General features: G+C 37.7%; 1 protein-coding gene across 2 annotated transcripts in view; it reads left to right on the top strand.

The window, feature by feature from the left end:
• Ca10 (carbonic anhydrase 10) overlaps positions 1-24,659 on the top strand; it is a 502,636-nt gene that overhangs the window by 197,706 nt on the left and 280,271 nt on the right. For both annotated transcript variants that reach the window (XM_074046081.1, XM_074046083.1), the window contains exon 4: positions 24,315-24,457. In XM_074046081.1, coding sequence (XP_073902182.1) covers positions 24,315-24,457 — 143 coding nt within the window. The remainder of the gene's footprint in view (positions 1-24,314; positions 24,458-24,659) is intronic.

The following is a 24,659-nucleotide window of genomic DNA, read 5'->3' as shown; positions in this document are numbered from 1 at the left end:
AACCTCCAAAAATGTGAGACACTAACTTTGCCTTGTCTAAGCCCCCTACATTTGATAGTTGTTACCAACTCATAAGACACTGGAGAGACAGACCAGCGTCTGAAGTTAATTTGTATTTTATTTTGCACATCTATTTGTGCACATCTATTTGTGCAAGGTAATCCATTCTGGTTGCATTAGAAAGCAGAGTTCCACTTTAATAGCACTGGCAGTTAATTTCCTCTTCTTCCCAAAGACTGTTTGAACATCACAATGTTTTGACTTACAGCTCCAGAAACTTAACACCCCATGAGAAAACTCTTACTCATGCCACTATATATAGCCAAGAATGAGCACAGCATTTTGAAATGGAGCACATGGAAGTTATTGTGTTTACAGAGTGTTTCCTTCTGGATGCAAGACTCAGCAGTTTCTCACCACCTCTATTCCTCCCAAGGCCACCTCAGCAGGTTCCATGAGGTTGTCCTGACAATCAGATTTTGTTCAGTACAGTAGCAGGTCAGAGTCCAGCTGCTGCAGTTATAGATGAAGTCAGAAAAAAGAAACTCAAGCATGTGAAAAATGATCTGATTTATCCAAGAGTTAAGTACTGGGATGCCTAATAGGCTCAAGATAATTCTTTGAGAGACAGTCATCCAAATTTTCACAGTGCTGGACAAATAAAAAAGGATTTATACGTGCTTCTGATTTTAAAAAATAATTTTCTTTTTAATTAGCTATTCTGCTGTAAGGGACATTGTTACTAAAGACAATTACTAAGTCTGATCTGTGCAACTGAGCCCTAGAACTTATAAGTTAATTAAATAATGGCACATTATATGCAAATTAAGTAAGTGAGCTGAGGAACAGGATTGTGTTGATTTTCTCCTGTTGTGAGTAGTGACAAAGGGAGTGAGCCAAATCTTTACTTCCTCGGGCAGCTTTTAATCATCCTTGTTGGAAGAAAGGAAAAAAAATGTCTTAAATCATAAATCATGAGGGAGGAAAAACAGTTCTCTTAACTCAAAGACAGCATGCAAAGGTGCACTGAGGAGTGTCTTTTCCATGCCTAGGTCTATATCTGTTAGGACTGTTACTGTAGGAATCTTGTGGGAGGCAGATACAATCTTCCAGGAGAGATTAATGCTAAATTACATTTTTGATTTAAAAAATGTTCACATCTCTGTATTAGACAGGAATTAGACTAATTAAATCTAAGACTTAGTAAAGTCAGATGAAGAATGATGTAGCTTGTCCCCTAAGCTAGTGATACTAAAATGAAGGCTCAAGATAGTTCACAGGGGTCCAGCAGAAAAATATTATTCATCTATTTTTTTGGCAAGTACTTGAGGACCTAATATGTGCACTAGACTAGGAACTAAGTATATGGCTGTGAAAAACCTCTGCCTTCAGGGATTTTACATTTGAAGAAACAGATGGCCAGGTCAGAGTAAGTATCTGAGGAGAGTTTACTACTACTTGTAGATACTTGTAGAAAGGTAGTCAAGGTTTAAAAAGAAATCAACAAAGATGGTGGAGAAACCAGGACTTCTAAGAATAAGACTGCTCCTCCCTCAGACGGAGCAGCGATCTAAATCAAGAACAGCAACTGGACTATGAATGTAAGAGAAGGATGCTCAAAAAGAGGCATGGCCTTGAGAAAGGAATGCAGTAATTTTCATCCCTGAAGCTGCACCCTGCAGTGATAGTTGCTGAAGGAATAAACACCCAGGCATCTCTTTTCTCTCATCCTCCAGTCCCCTGCTAATAACTCCCTTTGACCAAACTCAACTAAAAGAAAGAAAGGAGAACTGTTGATGTTATCCATGCAGTCAGCCTCCTAAGGTACAGAAAAGAGTAGAGAAGGGAGAAGAGGAACCTTCAGGGTAGAGGCAACCCAATGCATTTGGTGTGAAGAAAGGAAGAGGAAGAAGGGCAAGAGTATCACAAAAGATGAGGGCAGGTCTTCTGAGAAAATGCCAATTGGGTAAAGTCCCTGGACAAGGATGTAAACAAGTGGCTAGGTGATGGAGGAGCATCCAGTGCAGATTGTGAGGTGGAGCATTCTTGGCAAGGTCAAGGATCAGTAAGAAGGTCAGTGAAGCTGCACCTAGATGACACAGGGTGCTGGCTGATATTCAGTCACACAGGCTAACAGCATCCATATGTAATTTCTGATAAATATTCAAATAGATAAGTTATGTAATAATCATTTCTTTTGTACTGATAGTGTGGTACTATCGAAAAATTTTACAGACACTGCCTTTAAGTTGTTGTATTCCTCTATGTGCCAGCTTCACAAAACAAAATTAGCCCAAGGCCATTCAATAGAACATCATCCTGAACTCAGATCTCCTGTAGATTCTGTTAAACACTTGTTTCCCTACATCTCTATAAGGTATTGAAGGTTAACTGTCTTAATGAGGATTTCTATTTTGGCTTTCACACCAAATGAACATTCTCTGAATGTGGACCCTTGGCCATATTTAGATACCAACCTCACTGTCTGTGCCTCACAGCCTCACCCACACAGCTCTAAGTGGAAATTTTGACAAAGGAATCAAAGTGTAAAAATTTCAACATATGTGCAGACATTCAATCACTGTCATTTTCTGACAAGTACTTACAGCTTGATTGAAGCCAAAGATTGAATTAAAATTAATTCATGAATAGAGTATAAATGAGACCATAATTAAAGGTTTTGCTAATTCTTCTTCACAGCTATATTCTTTAGTGGTAGTTGGTTTTAGGTAAATTTAGCTCAAAAGTTAAATTTTAGAAGCAATAGCATATGTGCCTTTGAATTATATAAGTGTTTTGGGTTTCAAATAGGGGAAAAACACCAAAAATTTTATCTTTGTTGTAAAACAACTTAAGGAGTATTGCTAAACTACATAGTAAAACAAATTTATTGAATAATAAATATATTAAATAATGAATTATAGCAGTTTCTATAATCCCAGCCAAATATTTGGCAAAAAAAAATCATGCTGTCCTGTTTATACATATAAAAGATGTAAGGACCTGCCGAACAAAGACCATGTCACATGTAGAAAAGAAAGATTTATTGGAAGCACAGACTGCTGGGCTGACCCTCGGATTCAGGGTGCAGCAGCTCAGCTGGAATGAGTAGTGGGCTTTATAGGAGGAGCTACACCACAAGAGAGGGAGGGTGTTTCTCCCAGAGAATAGCCAGGCCGCTGGCCTCCGTTTATCTGTGATCACCAGATAGAATGGGTCAACATGCATAGCTAGTTGACAAACAGGAAGTTCCTGCAGTTTTGCAAGCAGGGAAACAAGCAGGAGAGTTTTGCAAGTGGTCATATAACAGGGGGTCTGGTTTCGGTGCTAGCCTCAGGATCGTCCACCCATCCCAAGGATGCCAGGGACCTAACAAAAGATATTTTAAGGATTATTTTAACAAAGATAATACCTTACTCTAGAAGAGATCACAGTATGCTGTTATTTTATACATTTAACAATTTCCTTTATTTCTCTATTAGTTATAAAACAAATGCTTGCTGCTTATAAAACATTTGTTTTTATCACTCAATATATCATGGACATCTTTCAGGACTGTGATATTGATCTTTTCTCCTTTTTTTTATAACACATGCAGATTAACCAAATATTTTTTAGCACATGAATGAATATACCCTCCAAAACATAAACACAAAATCAACAATAGTGCAAAAGTCTGTGGAATGCTATTATAAAGTAAGGAAAATAGAAGTAAGTCAGGAAAATAGAAGCTGAGCAACTATTTCAATATATTTTAATATAAAATAATAGCTTAATCATATATTAGAATATTAGAAAGGCAATTTTAAAAAAGCAAAAACAAAACAGACAAGGATACTGGCATACTACAAGAATCATAGTGAAAGGAATCAGCTACCACTCCAGGGCTATCAGAACAAGGAAAAGAAACTGGGATGAGAATTTAAAAGCTTATCAGAGGAGGCCACAGAACTGGAGACTCAGAGTAGGGTTTTCTGCAGGTGAGGACTCTGGAAGAGGCCCCTGAGAACTGGAATTCAGACTTCTGGGGAGTCTCAGAGGTCATTGCCAGCTCATGAGGGGTGCTTGTGTCTTCAAGGCTGATTCTGGGAATATAGGAGGAAAAATCTGTGAAATGGAGCCCAGAGCTACTACCAGAAACAAGTATTGCTGCTAAGGTAACAGTCCGTTGCTAGAGTAATGCAGACAGTAACAGGAAGCCTACAGGATAGGAAGTACAAAGGAAAGAGACTGTCCTTTACCTCCCAACTTGTGTGCCTTTAAATTTTTCTGTAGGTGGAGCCTGACAAATCAGAAATGTGGTTTGCCAAGCCTAGCCCCAAAGCAGAGTGCAGAACAGCAGATTGAAAGCAGAAAGAAATCATAGTGGTGGTAGTACTGTTGCTGAATCCCAGCATTTACAAAAATTATGCCACATGTAAACTCAGATCAAGCTCAGCTTCCTAGGCCTTTTTTACTTTGCTCTCCCTAAAAGTAAATTGTCCCTGACAACAACTAACAGATCAAAGGAGAACCTGTTTGCTGTATGCCAGTGCTGCTAAGAATGAATCTAGGTATCTGACTTTGGTCTAATCCCACCCACGTTTTCCTTTGTCCTTGAATTTCTTAAACTTTTCTAGTATCTCTGGAGTATATTTATTTTATATTCTCCTAGGAGCAGACCTTTACGATTGAACATAGCCACTCCATGTTATTCTGTAGGAATGCAAGCCTAAGTATTTGAAAGTTCTCAGAGAAGCCTATAAATGTCATCTTAGCCACCTCCTGCATTCTCTTGTGATTACCAAGGTGTGCTAAGTGCACCATGGCCTTCTCTGCAAATGATATTGCTGAGAAGGATTTGAAAGGAGCAGAAAGTTTTTAGTGAGAAAGAGGTAATGACTTAATTTATGCACCACAAAGTGCTACATTGTTAAAGCTTGGCGTGTGCAATTTTATGCTCATTCCAAAAGGACCCCTGCCTCACATTAAGAATTCAGACTATAATGTCATATTAAGTGAAGTTAAACATCTGTCTGTTTGCTGGGAGAATAATTTCCCTGAGTATAATATGCCTTTACAATTGAGTAGGAATATTTGCACAGCACTAATATAGTCTGCAAAGAGACCTGTAAGGTCATGTCTACACTGACAGGAGCATATGCTCTGTTTATAAGCCTCAGGTAGGTGAGCCTCAGTCAGATTTTATAAGGCTCTCCCACTCACTACTCTACAGCAATTTGGGCTGCTTCCAGTCTTTCATCACTGCACAAATAAATGTGGCTCAGAAAGTCTAGAAAAAGTCTTTGCTTTTTTTTTTCTACATGAAGATGCATCTTAAAATTAAGACTTTTGCACTGTAATAGTGCTGAAAGGCCTGTATGCAATAAGGTGGATTCTACACACCAAAACACTTCAATAACTACATGCTAAAAGCCAAATAGAAAAACATCATTTTTTGAGACAATAGAAGCATTAATCATTATTTTCGTTTTGATCTTAGTGTATCTTTTACTTTTCAGTTAAGATAACTGAATTGCTGTCACTGACAGAGAAGTGTACAAGAGCACATAAGCAATAATAAGAGAGAGAGCCATCTGTGTGGTACATGGTATTCACTCATTTTGTGTTTCGGATACTTCAGAATTATCCATTCTGCATTCCCTCATCAAACAGTTGATATACCATTATCACAGTCTGAGCTACAAAGGTTAATAAGACATAAGAACGTGATTTCCACTATTATTACAAGAGATACTACAAGAAGTAGTGTAAGAGAGACACTAGATACAACATGGAAAGAAGAGGGTATCAGCTAATGAAGTAGAAAAGGGCACTGAGAAAAATTCTCCAAGCGATGCTTGAGTCCAGCCTTAGAGAATGACTAGGATTTCAACGAGCAGGTACATCAGGTGAACAGCAGAGATGTTAAAAAGAAGGAAGCCCAGGACACACTGGGAATGGTAGCATTCTCGTTCAGCTGGAGGCCAAGGTGCATGAAAAACAGCATTTGAGAGAAACCTTAGCAGTAGACTGCTGCAGGACAATGAAGAGGTCTGGAAACCCAGTCTTAAGGAGGTCCCGGTGTACCCATGCAAGGAGAAGCCATGAAAATTCTTGATCCTCACAGATGCTACAAGTACCTATTTAGTAGGTGGAAGTAGTTAGAACTGATGAGGGGAAAGGAAAGCAGAGAGAAACCACAAACTGTAAGATCTCTGATAGATAATTAGTTTAGATTAGACAAAAAATTAAAAAGCTGTGCCCAAGGAATAGAAGAGACTACATTCTTAATTTGTAAATCCTGGATGCTGCGTCCTGCTGACCTGAAAGCCCTTCTGTTTTAATGGCCTAAGCCTTAGGGCCTGTCAGCTGGTCTACAGGTCAGTGTTGGTAGTATGTTTTTTTTTTAAACATGTGCTTTACCTTTTCTGATTGCCTCCCACTTTGTCAATTTTGATTTCTTCATATTTTTTTTACTTTTCCTGATGTTTTTATTATCTATCCTAATTGACAAATAAAAATTATATTCACTTATACTGTATAATGTGATGTTTTGATACATGTATACATTGTAGAATGGCTAAACCAAGCTAATTAACATACATATACGTTATCTTACATACTTTTGTGCTGAGAACACTTAAACTCTACTTTCACAGCAGTTTTCAAGAATGCAACACATTGTTTTTAACTCCAGTCACCATGTTATACAATAGCTTTCTTGAATTTCATCCTCCCATCTTACTGAAATTTGTACCATTTGACTGACATTTCCCCAATACTCCCTCCTATCCCAGTCACAGGTAAATATCCTTCTACCCTCTGTTGCTATGAGTTCAGCTATTTCTGATTCAACAGTTGGGTGAGATCATGCAGAATATTTGTCTTTCTGTGCCCAGTTTACTAAACTGAACAGAATGTCTTCTGGGTTTATCTATATCATCAGGAATGACAGGATTCCCTGCCATCTTTTTAGGATAGTCTGGGTGTAGTCCTCATCTGTCTGAACACCTGATCTAGCATGAATTGCAAGCATTCTGCCTTCCCAGCCCCGAGAGGTTGCTTGCATAGTCGGACCATAGATACCCATTAAAAGTTTAGACTATGTGATGATGAGACAGTAATCTTTGTGGGGGAACAGGAGGTGTACCTGAGAAAGGGAAACTCAACCCACCTGGTAAGGGAAATGAGGGAAAGAGGGGAGTCTTTAAAGGCAGGTGAAAATGTGTGGAAAACCAATTTAGCCTACCTCAACGTTTGTCTGAAGGCTAGCTGCACTAAGTGGTTTTATTTTGATCCTTTGATGACAGTCCCAGGAAATGGGATTGCTAATCCTTGTGTTAAATGGCAGAACTAATTGGTGTGGGGAAGAAGAAGCAAACTCAGCTTAAACAGGCTTAACTTGTACCTTCCAAAGGCTTCCGCACCTGTCTAGTACAAGACCCTCAGCTCTGCCAAGTCTTCTGTCCCCAGGCCAGAAAGAGTCTGTATTTACTTAAGCTGAATTCAGTATGAGATGACAAAATCAAATGTGTGCCATCAGTTTCAGTTTTTCCGCAGAGTGACAGGAAGACCTGTGGTGTCTCAGCGGGGATGCTCACCCATTCCTTGATGGAGTTTCAGACCCTCAGACCTCCTAACATACAAAATGCAGCCTCTTTTAAACATCAATCAGCATCTGAAACCTTCTGTTATTTGTTTCCTCCTCCTTTGTTTTTATTGAAATTGGAATAGATTCTTCAGCCAATTAGGATGAAAATCGGCCAATTAACCAAATCCCTATTAACTTCTTATGTTTGAGCACAAGGATAAAAGGGAGGAATTCTTGCTCAATACATTGAGGTTTCCTATCTCTCTTCTTTACAAATTGCTAAATATGATTGCTGTTTTTCTCCTTTCTTACAAGAGGAAGGCATTTTGCTCTGAGACATACCCAGGTCACCCCAGTTTGCCCAGAAATTTGGAAAGTGGGTTGAAGGAGGTAGGCATTCGTTATCATTTCCCTGCTAATGAAAAGAGATTTGACAAGAAAATTTATATGAGTTTAACAGAATATAATTCCCTATAGAGTGAAAATTTGGCCCAAATAAGCAGTCTTCTAGAAGAAATTTTTAATTGTGAAAGTGCTTCCTGTTCATTATAAGAAAAAAAAAACTTGGAACATATAAGTGCACTTGCATATATATATCAATGTTCACCTATAATTCTTCTATCCAGACATAAGTTCTATCCACATTTTGGTCATTTTTTCCCTCTAGTGCATGTTATTTCATTTATTTGAGATCATAGTCTATGTTAAAAATTGCTGTGTAGTTAAATTTATGTTAATGACCACACAAATATTCTTTTGTGGGTGTACTTCATTTACTAAACCATTCCTCTATTATTGATGCACATTTAGATGATTTTCAGGGCTTCATTATTATAAATTATGTCCTGGTGAAAGTCTTTGTGTGCAAATTACTTTTGGTTTCTAAACAGTTCATTATTTCTAAATAATGATGAGTGCAGACACTCTGTTCATGAGGTAGGGGTGGCCTACTTCAGAAACAGGCCATGGAGAAGGAGGGGTCTGGTTCCTGGCAGTGCTTGTGGGGGGCACACACTGGAAAAACCTCATGGCCAAGTGTCTGATAAGCAGATTCTTGAATGCAGACACGAGACACACTTGGTATATTCACTGATGATCAGGTCCTTGGGTTGGGTAATTAAAATAGCACAGAAAGATGAATAAGCCATCACCTCACTTTATAGTAGAGGAATAAAGAAATGTCTACCATCTAAGACATATTTTCCTCTCTTGGGATTAGAACACTTAGAAAACCTTATCTAAAGTTTGCTTGGTGGAGATTTTATTCAGTCAACAGGAAGAATGAAACCATGTGGCTTAAAGGTAAATGGATGCAATTGGAGGATATCATGTTAAGTGAAGTAAGCCAAGCTCAGATAGCCAAAGGCTTCATGTTTCTTTATCGTTTGAGGGGGATAGACACAATACAAATATAAGCAGTATTATGAAAAACAGGCTACACTAAAAGGCAGTCACTAACGGGGAGGGGGGGGAAGGAAGTTAGGAAGCTCAATATAGATGATATATTTTCTACAGAAGAATGAATATAGGATGTTTGAACCTGTTGAAATCACCAAAAGAAGAGGACTAAAATATAGAGAACAATAGAGGTCATGAACCAATTCAAATTATAATTCATATATACATGGAACTGTCACAAGGAAACTCCCTATAGAGCTATCTTAAACAAACAAAAATGCCTTTTTTCAAAAAGTGGAGAACAGAAAGGTAAAACAGTCCTGTCTTGGGTGGGGGGTAGTACCACTGGGAAAGGGGGGAGGATATAAGGAAAGAGTGAAGGAGGCTGAATGTAGTGGAAATAGTATGTACTCATGTATGAAAATGGAAAATGAGGCATGTTGAAACTAATTCCAGTAATGGGGAAAGGGGGATGAAGGAGAATGATGGAAGGGGTGAATTCAACTATAATATATTGTAAGAACTTTGTAAATGTCACAATGTACCCCTAGCACAACAATAATATAATAAAAAAAAAGAAAAAGAAAACAGAAGATGGGTAAAATTGAGAGCTATGGTGAAATATTACTGTCCCCACCAAGAAAAGCCTGTCTCTGCCTGTTTTATATGGCAGGACGAGACACAAAGTCTGACTGTTTGTTTCACTGTTCCATACTTTCTTATCAAATCTTTAGCTGCTTATTTTTCTCTTTCGCTCTGTAAGTGTTAAGGTCACACCACTGTCCTTGTGAAGCTGATAAACCATCTTTCTTCCAATAGATATTGGTGTCATCAGCTGCTTTCCCCCATTATTGTGGTCTATGAACAATGTGCATTGAAATCACATGGGCTACTTGTTGAGTAATGCCAATCACTGGATCTCACTATAGATTAATTTAATCAGAACCTCTTATGTGAGTCTCAGATTGCCTTTGTTACATGTTCCCCATTTGATTGTCAGTACCCTTAAAGACCATGAAGTAAAGTGATATAGGACCACACAGTGATTAAGATGTTCAGGCTCTGCAGCTAGATCATCTGGCTTTGAACTCAACTACTTTCAGCCTTGGGTAATTTGCATCAGATCTCCCTGTGCCTCTGTTTCTTCAACTATAAGTGTGATGATTATGATACCACAGATATCCATATCATAGGACTGTTGTGAAGATTCAACAAGTTAATATCCATGTGTGCACTTAGAATATGGTCTAGAATGGGTTTAGCATTTAATAATAAATGTTAGCTGTTCAATTCAGCATTACAACAACTCTGTGCTTAGGACGACCTACAAAGATCTTTGGCCTTTTAACCATCTTTCCTAGTTTTACTTTCTTTCCAGATTTTTCAAACAGTCACCTATTTTCCTATTTTCTCTCTTATCTAATGCCTCCTCTGCTCAAAACTTCTTGCCATGCTCTGATATTAAACCTTCACAGCTATAGTTAGGCCTTATTGGTATATGTTATTGTAGGAGTAACAGTCATCTATCTCCTCAGATTGCTTCTGGATTTGGGGTTTGCTTCCTGCTTGCTAGACCCAAAAGAGTTGCAGCTTCCAAAATAATGCCTTCAGAGTCATTTCTTTCAGAGAAAAGAGGTACATAACTCATATTGGGAGACTTAGACTTTAAGCAAAGAAAGTTTTGTTGAACTGCCAAATGAAATCATGTACTACAGGTTCAGCATCACCAATCCAAAAATCCAAACACCAAACTGTTGTGAAATCTGAAATGAAACATAATGTCCCCCAAGTTTCAGATTTCAGAGCATTTTGCATCTTGGATTTTCAGGTTAAGGATGTTCAACTGGTAAAGTTTATGCAAATAGTCCAATAAAACCTCTAAAATTTGTAATACTCTAGTTCCAAATTTTTTTTTTTTTATTGTTTTCATTGGGGGAAGCAACACTGGGGATGGAATCCAGAGCCTACCATTGAGCTGCATACCTAGCCCTTACAAAGCATTTTTGATAAAGGATACTCAACCTGTTCTGGGTTAGGGACTAGTGGAACCTATATGTTTTAGGAATGTGCTTTATAAGCTATTGCAAAATCAGGATCTTGCTGATTTATCCAGATTTTCCAATACAAAAACAAACAAATATATAAGCAAACACAAGAAAATGAAAACTGGCCAGCTCTTATGCTAAACCAGTTGCTAGACTCAGGTGTCTTACAGAGGACACTTTTTAGGATGTGTTCACTGCTGATTAAATTTCTGAACAGGTCTTGCTGAGTCTTCTAAGCATCTTGGCCTTTAAAACTCAAATGCTCTTTTAATCTCTTGTCACCATGAACTGGTGTTTCCTCGGGGCAGTTTGAGTTCTTCTCAGTGAAAACCAGGGAGCTGCCAACTGTAATGAGAAAATTTCAAATTCTCACTATTTCAAAAAGAAAATGTTGGGCTTTAATGTCCAGAGCCATTGATTTGAAAGTGACTTCTAACCTTGATCAGTCTCTAAAAGAAGACTAGGCTTAGATCAGCATGAATATCTTTTGCTAGATTTTTGGGAATCTCTAGGGGGGGGCTGCAAGTTGAAGTGTGGTTTGTTAAGCACCTCACTTTCTCCATAGGAAGCAACAATAAAGGAAAAGAGCAACACCCATGCTATTTGAGCAAGAATTACAACAAAAACTTATTCCTTATATTCAGAACATGAACTGGAATTGTTATTTCGCCTGTAGAGCAAATTTGTATTGAAATACAGAGACCCTACTGGCCAAAACAGAGAGCTGGTCATTGATAAGCATATTGCAATGTAAATCTGAACAATTAAGCAGCCAAGAATAGTGTAAGTTTATAAAGCATTTCTATATTTATTTATCATTCATTTTTTGTATAGTGCTGTGTGGAAATAAGAAATGCCTTTAAAAATGGAAACATAAGTACCAGACAAGTAGGCATTCCCTTATATTCTCAAGTCATATTGATCAATGTCAGGATGTCCTGAGGTCATACCAGTTGCTGAGACTCAAATCTGATCATTTGATGAAGCCTTCAATCTCTCTTTCATGACTGGTACAAGGATGGATTGTACCCTAGGACTATATGTCCTTTGGAATCTGCAGGGGATTGGTTCCAGGACCCTTCTGGGATACCAAAAACCTCAAATTCTCAAGTCTCTTATATAAAGTTGCATAGTATTCTCATATAATTTACATGCATCCTCTTATACACTTTAAATCATTTTCCCCAAACAGTATAAATGTCATGTAAATAATTGTTACACTGTATGTTTAGGGATAAAGATAAGAAAAAGAAGTTCTATACACATGTAACCATCATTGGTCTATCAACATAACATTAGCAGCATATATTATTTTTTGTAATATTTTCACTCCATGGTTAGTTGACTCCATGGGTATAGGATTCATTGATTTAGAGAGCCAAACTTTGAAAGCTCAAAGCACACCACAACTCATGGACATAGAAATGAATAAAGGACTTCTCTGGTTACAGTCCAACTCATAAAACTCTACTATTTACCTTCCTACTTTCCACTGCAAATCTCACTTATCCACTTTCTTTCTTTGGTTTTGCATCTTGAATCATTCTTTTTCTTTTTTCCGTTGGTATCCTAGCTCCTGACTTTTGCCTGCTAAGAATGCCATCAAAGTCTGGCAGAGTGACTCAAGTGGTAGAGTACCTACCTAGCAAGCGTCAGACCCTGATTCAAACCCCAGTACCACCAAACAAACAAACAAAAGGAATGCCATCAAATCCCCCACTGTGTCTGATATTCATATGTTATATTGGATAAATAACAAGTCCCTGGGATTAGGCCTTTTCTCCCACTTCATGAGAAGAGGGTGATCAGACATCCTGAGTAAATGCCTAAAACTGTGTCTATCACATAGTCCATATTTGATCATTGATTTGCTCAGTAAAATGACAGTCTTTCCATTCCCTGCTCTTTGTCTCTTCTTTCATGTGTATATCATGTTGTGACTAATTTTTATCCATTTTTTTAATTCAAATCACATTGCCCGTGAATCTAGTATATACCGGGCACTGTACTTAAGGAGGATAATTTAGAGTCAGAAGTTTGTATTTAAGAAGTTTTAGTTGGTGAGACAGGTGTGCCCAAAATCATAACACAATGTGAGTATAAGAATACAAGAATGCCCAAGGAATGCTTGCAAATTTTCCCTCCTGACTAGTTTGAAACAGGATTAACCAGTATTTGAATGGGAAAGTTAAAAGGGCAAGTTAAATGTGCTGGTGAAGTCACTATATCATAGAAGCTAAGTCTTGTATCTCAATAGAAAATACATTGCACACTTATTGGATAACCTAGCCTAGTGCAGAACTGGTAAAAGATCAACAGATAATTTCCACGTTTTTTTCCCTATTTAGTGACTTGAGTGAGTTGTGCTTGAGCTCCAAGACTGTAGTGACATGGTTATTTCTCCTGATGCCTCATGAAGATAACTGAGTTCTGTTTTTTTTTGCAAATGATAAAGAAAATGCCATAAATACATGTCAGTCTCAAGACAGATTGGAACAGCTGGAGGCTTCTGTAGGATTACACAAATGTGAACACAGTGGGAAATTGCAACAAACTGAAATATCCACTGATGGAATGGGCTGTAAGGCTAGACTCAGCTGATCTCCATATACATCTGGGTGGTAGAGATTGAATTATTATCTTAACCTTTCATCATTTGCCTGCCTTTGACATTTATGTAAGGGTGTAATTTTCTGTGCATATACACAGAAAGGGAGAATTAGAGAAGAGAGAGAGATAAAATGGTGAAATGTTTATATACTCAAATAAAGGGCAATATATCATAAGATATCCAGATGTTTCACAGGATTTTTAAAGTATTTCACCAGATGTTTGAATTTGTAGGAAATTATTGCCTGATACTGTCTCAGTGAATTTTTAGAATTTTTAAATGCCAAAGATCACCTACTTTCAGGGTTTATATTATTTGTATCTCGTGTTTAATTTTCATGTCACAGATGGTTTCAGCATTATGGTGAGCTCCTTGAGGTCAAAAAGATTCAGCTTTTCTAAAAACTTCAAGTACATCATGTGGTTATTGAGAGGCACCACTGGTCTAGTCATTTCCTTCAAATAGATGAAAAAAATTAATGAATTCATGAACTACTTTATGAACACACATTGAGACATTAGTCTCTGTGGTTTTGATTCCAAGCTTCAATAAACTAACTAAAGATTTTTATCTGAAGCACCAGTAATTATAGGGAGCAAGGAAAATTGTCAAATTCAGTCTAAAGGTTTAATACCATTGTTAAGCTAAATCTTAAACTAGAGATAAACACACCAGAGCTTAATGCTTTCATAAACCAGACTGTATTTTATGCATTTTGGTAGTTTCTCAAGAGTGACTCATCTGATTCATCATCCTTAATTCTGCAAAAGCAAAATATTGACAAGAAAATGGTGGCAGTTTAGTTTTGCACTGGGTCTGTACAATGGAGGAGAACAGAACGATGATGCAAGTTAAACCTAGTTCGAAATTGCCAGCTCAGCTATCACTAATTGAATGTCTTCAAAAAAGTTATTCAGCTCACTGAGTTTCAGTTCCTCAACTACACAATGAAATAAGTAGTGCTCATTTTGGTGGACTACAGTGGTAATAACGTAAAGCTACCTTCCTTTCAATCTGCCAGCAATGGCATATTCCATGACTTGATCAGTAAATGGAACTGGCTGTGATCAAGGTTGCTAATTTTGATGCCTTGACTTTTCACCATCACTGTCACTATCACTTTGGTGGATACAAGTATTCAACGTATCCTGATTTTACAAATGTGGAGACTGAGACTCAAGGGAAAAATGTGTTTGGTTCAAAGCACTTGAATAGAAAGGACAGCATTGGAGTTAAGAACAAGGGATCTAGAGCCAGACAGTCTGAGTTTTGAATCCATTTACCAGTTGTTTTATTGTTATTGCTATTTTGTTTGTTTGTTTATCTTGGGCAAGTTACTTAACATCTCTATGGCTCAGATTCCTATAAGACCTCTAAGAATCAGAGTAACAGCAAAGTCTACCCATAGATAATTAATTGAGGGAATGTATGGAAGATACTTAGGACAGTGTCCAACACATCTTACATCCTCGCTAAATAAATAAATTGTTATTAGGAGAATCAAAATCTGAATCCAGTTCTCCTGGCCCTCAGTGCTCGACCTTTTCTATCTTCCTGAACTGTCTTCCAATGAGTCTACTTCAGAGCTTCTCTGAGTGTGGTTTTATACTAGAGACAACATCTCAAGGAGTGAAACTTCCCTCTGAGAGTTCTTTGAGAGAGAGACAGGCATTGTTCTCTATCAGGTGTGATTCAAATATATCCCTACCTAAAGACATGAGGGTAGAACAGAGAGACTTGAATAATCTTGTGCCTCTGGGAATACTACAATTGTTTAGGGTTCCTAGGATCACTAGTTGTAGCAGATTTCCCTGGAGCCTGAGGGTCATAGTACCATACACTGCATGGGAAGAGAGCAGGTTTTTAAGATCCACAAGCTTGAGACAATAAGTTACTATAAATGTTGCTGTTTTCAAAACAGCATGGCACTAACACAGGAGTATACAAACAGGTGGAACATTCTGGAAATACCAGAAGCAAATGCAACATATATATAATGTGATATATTAATGTGATAAGAATAGTATCCAATTAGATGGAAACAGATGGTTTGCTTAATAAATAATACTAATTATTCACTTGTTATCTGGGAAACATCCTAGACCCCTGTCTCATAACATATACAAATTAATCACTGGTATATTTTAGCAATCACATTATAAACAGTGTAATATTAAAAATATTTTATAAACATTTAAGGAAAAAATTTATACAGCTGATAGTTGGTTAGGACATCTTAAATTAGAAAGAAAACCCAGAAAACTTATAAAGAAAAAGATCAAGAAACATAATCATATAAAATTTTAAATCTCTGTATTGCAGAATACCAAAAACAAGGTTAACAGCCAAATAATAGACTAGAAGAAAATATTTATAGCACATGACAAGAGTTCCTATCTTTACAATTCAAATGGCAGCTAAAATTGATACAAAAATAAATAACCCAGAGAGAAACACATGAAGAATAGGATCAGAAGAGAAATGCAAATAACCAATGAGAATGTAAGAATATATTCAACCTCTCTGGTACTTAGGAAATGCAAATTAAATCAATGAAATGCCATTTTTCCTTTTCAATTGCCAAAAATAAATAATGAATACATCCAGTGCTATGGAGATGGTGGGGAAACAAACACATCACACAGTTGATTAAAACGTAAATATTCATAGATACTGGCAGTAACTTTTAAACATTGATCTGGCAGTATCTCTTAAAATAAAGCATGTACATACCTTGACTGAACAGTACTACTTTCAGGAATCTTTCCCTACTGAGATGACAGCACCAGTACAAAAAAGAATGTGTTCGAGGCTATTTACTGCAGCATTGATTTTAATGGTAAAATAAAATGGAAATAACCTTAATATTTTTTATTTAGGAAATCGTTGAGTAAAGTGCATTCAAACCATGGAAGCTCTGTAGCCTTACATATCAATGAGTAGCTCTTTTGTATTGACATGGAGGAACACCTATGGCATGATGTTACTTGGATCAAAAAAAGCATTTTTGTAAAAGAACCTTTCAGAATATACGTTCATGAATATATGTTTATGCATTTGAAAAAGCATAGTGAAAGATGCTGAATTATGCATCTAGTGATGACACTGGTCATGACACTGGTCATCACTAGAAGGAAGATGATTACTTCTTGCTTTGTACATTGTTTCACATGTTACCACTCATATATTACTATGAGTTTTTAAAAAGCAACTGATCTCAAATTCTAGTCCCTTTACTTCCTGGCCAAGTGACCTTGGAAAGCCATTTCACCTCTTTGAGTCTTACTCTTCTTTTCTATATAATAATGACCTTATCTCACAGAATGGGGAGATTAAGCAAGATAAAATATGTCAAGTTCCTAGCACAGAATTTATTAAATTGTGGTGGTCAACAGATGAAAACTCCTCTTCCCTTTCTTTCTCTTCCCCTCAATAGATGTGCTTTCAGGAATCTGAGTCAGTTACCACAATGGAACCAAGTACAAATGGGAGAGTGAATCTGCTGCTATACAAATAAATAATTTGACAACTTCCAAAAGCTAAATTAAAATGACCTTTTCTCTAGAGTTAAAACCTTCTTGGATGACCCATTTCACTACTCACTCCTCCATCATCCAGACATTGAGGGTTAGAAAACCAAGAAATAATTGCACGTATCTCATTAAAACTATGAAATTAAGTGACTTATCCTATGACCTAGACTCTCTTCAGAGCTCCTTGCACTGAAACCGGGCTGGTTTGTGCGGGCATCTGAAAACTTCCTCTCCTTACCCTCCTGCCTGATCTTTCACCCCTTATTTTTTAATCTCTGCCTCAGGAATGCTACCAAGGTGCCATCACAGCATTGATAACCATGGCCCCAGCACTGTCTCCCTCAACACTTTCCCCACCATTTATTAAATGATTATTATAGAACGGATGTTATACTATACATTATACTTATACTCTCGTGAGATCAACAACAGAGTTCCCAACAACTCTGTGAAGTAGGTATCCTCCCATTTTGCAGACTGAGGCACTAAGGCTATAGAATTTTAGCCACTTACTTGTTCATGGTTCTATAGCAAGAATGTAATAGCTCATAATTTATCTCTTATACAATAATAACTCTAAAACTGGAAAAGTTAGAAGATGCAGTGGCTTAAGTACTACTTGTTTAATAGCAATTCAAATTCTAGTGACAATCTCTCAGTTGCTACAGTATGTATTTCATTTGCAGAAATGCTTCAGTGTTACAACTAGTTGCAAGACTTCTGTGTCTTATAACAATTCCTCTTCTACTAGGAAGACCTACCCTTGCACTTCAGAAAAGTGTCTAATTCAGTTTGTTACCCTCTCAGCATTTTAAGTTTTGAATTCAATTTGTTCCCTTCTCAGTATTTAAGTTTTGATGTGAACGTGCTTTTATTATAACACTGGGTATTGTAACTATTTGCTAGCTTACCTATCTTTCCTGCCATAGTATCTTTAAGAGTGGGGGTACTTGATTTATCTTTCTATCCCTAGTTCATTAGAAGGCTCCATTAAATTTTAGATGAATGCACAAATTAATAATGATATGCTAAATAGGATATATGCAACTCCTTAGAGATCCCCAAGTGAGAGAATGGGAGGCCCCAGTGAGAAGCCTTTCATGTGCTATGAATCAGAGTCCCAGCCAAGGAGGAAGAATCCAGCAGCAAAGGGGTTAGTTTCAAGGCCAATTCCCTCTCTGAAATAAATCTGAAATCAGAAAGGGGCCAAAAGCCTGCAGCAGTGGGTATTTTAAACATGCTCATTAATAATGGCTCAAAGTAGAGATTTATTACAGTTGAGAATAGGGAAAGGGACAGTAAATCAGCATTGGTGAGGGAAAGAGCAAGGGGAAGATATGAGTTCTTATTTAAAATGTATTCACATGCTTTATAACCCCAAAGTAGAGATTGCTATATTGAAGCAGAATGCTTTATTTGTAGGATTGAATTTCCCATAGATATGTTTTATGGCAGTATCATTTTCCCAACTTTCATTTGCTTTCCTTTGGCCAAAAATTTGGGGACTTAGTTTATTGCTTGAAAAAAGAGAAAAGATTACCTCTCTGAGTCTCTTCACAAAAATATTCCTTGCTTCAAATTGTGTCACGTAAACACTAGTTGGATCAAAGGAAAATTCTATTTTATTGGCACATATGTTGAAGAGAATGGTTTTTAAAACATTCAATTAGTTCTGCCTTTGAGATAGAATTTAAACACACCCTAAGCAATATGATTAAATTAAAAAAAAAAACAAAAAAACCTATGTCCCCAACAGTTATTTGGAAACCAACTTTTTCACTCAGACTACCCCAAGAATAATCAGATTTACTCTTGGCAGTGTTCCAGCCAAAGCACATATATGCTTTTAATCCATAAGCCATACCATAGCCCCCCCTTACCTAAAACTCTCAGTAGGTTTCTGTTACACTGGAGTAAAATGTAAACTCATTAGTGGAACCCACAGAACCCATAATCGTCTAATCTACCTCACCAGCCCCAACACATCTCACTTTCCTCCTCATTTGGCCCATCAAGTTCAAGTCAATTGGCTTCCTGTCTGTTCCTTGAACACATCAACCTCTCTGCCAAGACCCCTGCTCTTCTTTTCTGCCTTGAACATTCTCTTCCCTGCCACTCTTTCAAAGCAACTATCTGAGTCCTTCCAGGGTCTACTTGATGTTAGTTCCTTCTAGAGCATCCAAACCATTCTGCCTAGGTTACGTCTCCCATTCCTGCTTTATTCTTATCATTCATTACCAATGTAATTGTCCTTACAGTATGACAGGTCTTGCTTTGGGTTTGCCAAGGCTTATGAGTTAAGCAGTGAACACAGAATCACTGAACATCTTTCATAGTTCACTGGACCCAGAACCAAAGGACCACTGGGGATTTATAGTTTATGGTAAGAATGGCAGTATTGCCATGGGGGAAATATTTTGGCAAGATGACACATTGCCGTGATTCAGCAATTAAGTTCCATTGTTTAGTCTCTGTGAAAATCAATTTGCAAAGATATCTGGGTCTGTTGTATGTTCTAGTTTATATGTAAATTAAAAGATTGTGTGGAAAAGATGCCAGGGATGATAGAATTCAAACATTTTCAGACCAGTTGTCTATAAATTAGCTAAAATGATTCTTACTCAATCTTGCTTCATTTACATTTTTTCTCAACTGTAAGTTGTATTGATCAAGCTAGAAAAAGGCAGCTTTTAGCAGATGTCATGATATCTGATGCTTTGCAAAATGAAAGAAAGTTTTTAAATCTGATTTATTGGGTCATCCATGGAAACTAAGGAAAAAGAATTCAACAATGATTCTTGAAATTTGAACATACAAGCAGTGCCCCTATTTTCTATAATCCCACCTCTGCTCCCAAAAAGGTGACACCTTTAACCTGAAAAATAACACTATGAAGGATAGTCAAGTATCAGAACCTTGGGGATAACTCAGAGCTGTGCAGAAACCCAGAGGGTGAGTTTCTCACTCTAAATTATGCAACCTAGTTCATATGTTCATCTTTGCTCTTCACATAAAGTCAGCTCCCCTCCTGTTCTCAAACCCTTCATCTTACAGCATTTCTCTTGCATCTAGATTACACCACAATTGTTGATCTATTCCAGTTGACACTTGAGGCAACTGGACTAGTTTCAACATTTTACTTCTTGCCCCACCACTTAACACTGCATCTAGTAGCATTGACTTCTTTCCCTATTGTGGACTAAAATCTTGACCAAGCCAACCAGCACCAGGACACTATCCCTGAAGCAACTTTTTGTAAACAATCTTTCTCATTATGTGTTCTAGGGGCCCTGCAGGTGGCACCCAAACACATCTGCTCTACCTGACCTGACGCTTTTTTCCCTCCCAGACCATTCTGTTTACTTTACGCTATAGTTGTATGGCCATTTAAAATCCTAACTTTGAGATAGTTGACTTTCAGGGCAATTTAATTTGAACTTTTGCACTTGAAACATATTTTAACTGAAAAATAAGTGCCAATGTTACTCTTGATTTCCCAATAGAGAAACAGTAGCAAAAGTCTTGCAAGGGTTGTGGCAATCTGCTCACGAGTGAAACTTCTGCTGGAGAAGAACTATAAACCATTGCAATGGAACCTTGTGTTAGTACCAGAAAGTCTTAAGACCTGGTTCTGCTCTTTGCTCTGTCTTTCCTTGCCTCTACCTGTGCAGCTTTGTGTTGAGTACTTTACCCTCTGCCTCTTTGGTCTTAATACCATATATACATTTAGAGTAGATGGTCTCCAAAGTGGCTTTTATTTCTGAAAATCTATTCATTATGGGTGATTTACAACCATCAATTCAGTGTTGAATAAACTCACATATCCACTCAGGAGTGGAACTGATGAAACACACAAGGGAAGAGAGTGTTTCTTAGCTGTTCTCTGCTTACTAAGCAGGTGGTTAGAATCAGAGATTTAGGCTTTGATAGTGAAGTAGGGATATAAAACCTCAAAACTGATTGTCATAAAGAATCCCATGTCCAATAAAAGCAAAAGCAGATGTTCTCATAAAGTTTTGCTGTTTGTGTTTTTGTGGGGAGATTTTTTGAGTATGAACTTTATTAGCAAGGCAGCAGCATCTGCCCACCCATGCTGCCACATAGTAGTCTTACAACCCATTTATGGGGTTGGAATTATTTTTGTTAATGATTTTCATGGGAATAGATGAAATGCAATGTGCCCCAGCTGTAACTATGTTTATCAAGCAGCTGCCTTCCAGAAAATCAACACCCACCCCGCCCCCATCATAGACATCTTGATTGTCAAAAAGGGCTTTGTCTCACCGTGTTTTAAAGATAGAAAAGGGCTGTATTCGTTTCCAACCACTTCTGTGACAATCACCACTGAGTAGTTTAACACAACACAAATTTTTCTTATCTTATAGTTCTGTGGGTCAGAGTCCAAAATGGCTCTCATGGAGTTGAAAATCACAGTGTCCTGAATTCCTCCTGGAAGCTTTAGGTAGAAATGGTATTATCTTGCCTGTTCTATCTTCTAGAGGCCACCCACATTCCTTGACTCATTCATTCCCCTGCCTCCATCTTTGGAGTCAGGAAACTTTTATCTTTTCTTCACTGACCTCAGTTTTCACTCCGTTTTTTTTTTTTTTTTTTTTTTATGCCACTAGCCCTCCCATCACCCTCTCATAAGGACTCTTGTGTTTATATTGGGCCCAATCAGATAATCTCTCCATCTTGAGATCTTTCACTCAATTATAATCTGTGATGTACCATTTAGTATGTGCATTAAAAGCTAAGCTATTACTATAACAAAATACCTTAAAGGAGGAAAAATTTGGTTTGGCTCATGGTTTCAGAGTTTTAGTCCATTGTCAGTTGACTCAATTGCTTTTAGGCCTCTGGTAAGGCAGCACATCATGGTGGGAACACATGGTGGGGAAGATGCTCACCAAGGTTGTCTATAGAAGCAAAAACAGAGAGAGAGAGAAAGAAGAAGGGGTAGGGTCTCATAAAATCCTTCAAGGACACACACTCTCAGTTACTTAAAACCCTCCATGAGGCCCCACCTCTTAAACATTTCCACCACCTTCTCATAGTGCCCATTTAACACATGGGCCTTTGTGAGACATTCCAGATTCACACTATAGCATAAAGTAGCTTCCCAAGTTCAGATGTTAAGATGTCACTATTTTTGGATGGGAACTGATCATAATTCAGTCTACCATATGAGTCATGGACACTAACCAAGGACCAAGGGATCCTGGCCTTACCTAAGATCAAATAGTTGCCTATGACAGTCCCATGACTGTGTCCCTAGAATCTTCACCTATGACACTTTTATGTACATCCCTGATAAAAAGAGACAAGAAAATGCCCTGATGGAGGCTTTATTTTAATAACAAACTTGAAATTATTAAGCAATAAGTATAGGATTAAGCAATGACTTTAAAACAAAATGATCAGATTCGGGAAGACTGAAGTTTTTATTTTTAAAAGTGCATTTGAGAGTTTCCTTAAATATTATAGTTTTGCTAGCACATAGTACCTTATAAACAAGGGATTTGCACTGATAACATAAGAAATAAGAGCATCAGGAAAGCACATGTACGTATGAAAATGTTCTTCCTTCTCCCTCTCCTCCTCCTCTTCGTCCTTCTCTTTCTCCCTCTGTTGCTGTGACCATATATATCATTTTGAAAATTGTTAATGGTTAGAAAGCTAACTTAGACTCCTTAAACTAAAGGGAACAGAGTACCAGAAGCTTATTTGTATGAATGAAATCAAACTAGATATTTTCCATATTTCGCCGTGAAGCTCATCCTATGTTGGTGTTGAAGCACTTGTCAGGGAATCCACTTCTTCCCAGAGTTGACTGGAATAAATAAGGAGATGAGAATAGAACTTTGGATTTAGATGGGACTAGACATGCCATGCACCCAAGTCTTCTCTTGAATTATGGGACTCTATTTTTGGCAAGTGTTCACCAAACTCCAGTGTTTGCTCAATTTTCTCCTTCTGTGGTATGGGTAGGAATAATGGCTGCTATAAGTTAAAGGTTGTATAAAATTTGGGTAGGTACATTTAGGAGGATTGTGATTTGTTTTTTATAATCATGTTCTCCAGGAATCAGTCCCTGGTGATGCTACTCCAAAGCAAGGTCAGGGATTCCTTACCTAGTATCTCAAAGCACACTCCACTTAACCTCACCCACCCCCCACGGTATGTTCATTCTTCTTGTGCTTTTCTTTTCTCCCCATGACTCAACCTAGCCTGGGGCTGGACACAGGTAGGAGCTCTATCTATATACTGTGGGTAGATGAGTGAATGAATGGCCATATAATCTCAGGGGGATAGAGGACACCTGGATCTTGTGCCTCAATGGAAGTACTAAGAGGGGCAGTAAAACACTGAAGGTATAGTTTCTTCACTGATATAAAATTGGTAGGTTGGCTCTCCCATTTGCCTTGCTAACTTTCTTAAATAAAAGAAAATGAGACTGGAAATTCCATGGAGATTTATCCTAATAGATTTTTTTAATGTGACACTGAAAATGAGCAGACGGCTTTCCTTTGGATATTTGCACTCAGCGCTCATGTCATTTTTCTGCCCATCAAATGATCACATTCTTCAGCTGCTGGAACTTTAGGTTAATGACACAATGCTAAACCAAACAATGACAGACTCAAGTTGCCAAGTTCCTGTCTAACATTGATTTGGGGGTCATAAAAATAATTCACTCCCTCAGTTTGGTCTTGACAACCCATAGAAAAACACCTTGTATATGTCGAATGACACTTTCTTTGAAAAGCTTCAGATATCTTTGAGATAGAACAAGGCTGATTCTCATTCAATTCCTGCCAAGTAAGAAAGCAAAGCATCAACTCCAGAATTACTAAATATTTTGTGTACCTTGAATATTTTGCAAAGACAATATGGCTTGAAAATACAATATTAGCACTAAAGCATTAATATTAACTATACCCAACAAAAAGGTCACAGGATAATTGGCCTGAAACAAGAAAGTCAACCCTTAAGAGATTATGAATATAGGTTTTAGAAAAATTGACTAGATTTAGGCCAGGAGCTCAGAAAATGGGTTTTCTTTGATTTTACCACTTTGTATGGTAGCCCTTTTTACATTGTTTCTCCACCCATCCACTCAGCCTAATTCTATAATTTCTTTTTATTTCTAGTTCCTTCTTTCTGGGGATTGGTGAACTCAGCTTGGAATCTTTGCTCTGTGGGGAAACGGCAGTCACCAGTCAACATAGAGACAAGTCACATGATCTTTGATCCCTTTCTGACGCCCCTTCGCATCAACACTGGGGGCAGGAAGGTAAGCTGCCATGTTGCTTCCATCATGAAATTGAAGACAGGTGATGCTAATTCTGAAAACTGATCCTCCAGGGCCTGATGAGTTTGTCTTTCCTTCTAGAAATACCATTGACTTCAGGCCCACTGCCAACAAGTATAATTATGTCTACATTGTACTTTTTCTCCCTTGCTAGTCAAACTCTCATGCTGCACCCCCTGGAACT

Source organism: Castor canadensis, chromosome 11 (genome assembly GCF_047511655.1).
Source record: "Castor canadensis chromosome 11, mCasCan1.hap1v2, whole genome shotgun sequence".
In the NCBI taxonomy this organism is placed as follows: Eukaryota; Metazoa; Chordata; class Mammalia; order Rodentia; family Castoridae; genus Castor; species Castor canadensis.
The sequence above is the reverse complement of the archived record's forward strand: the minus strand, read 5'-3'. Positions and strand labels throughout refer to the sequence as shown.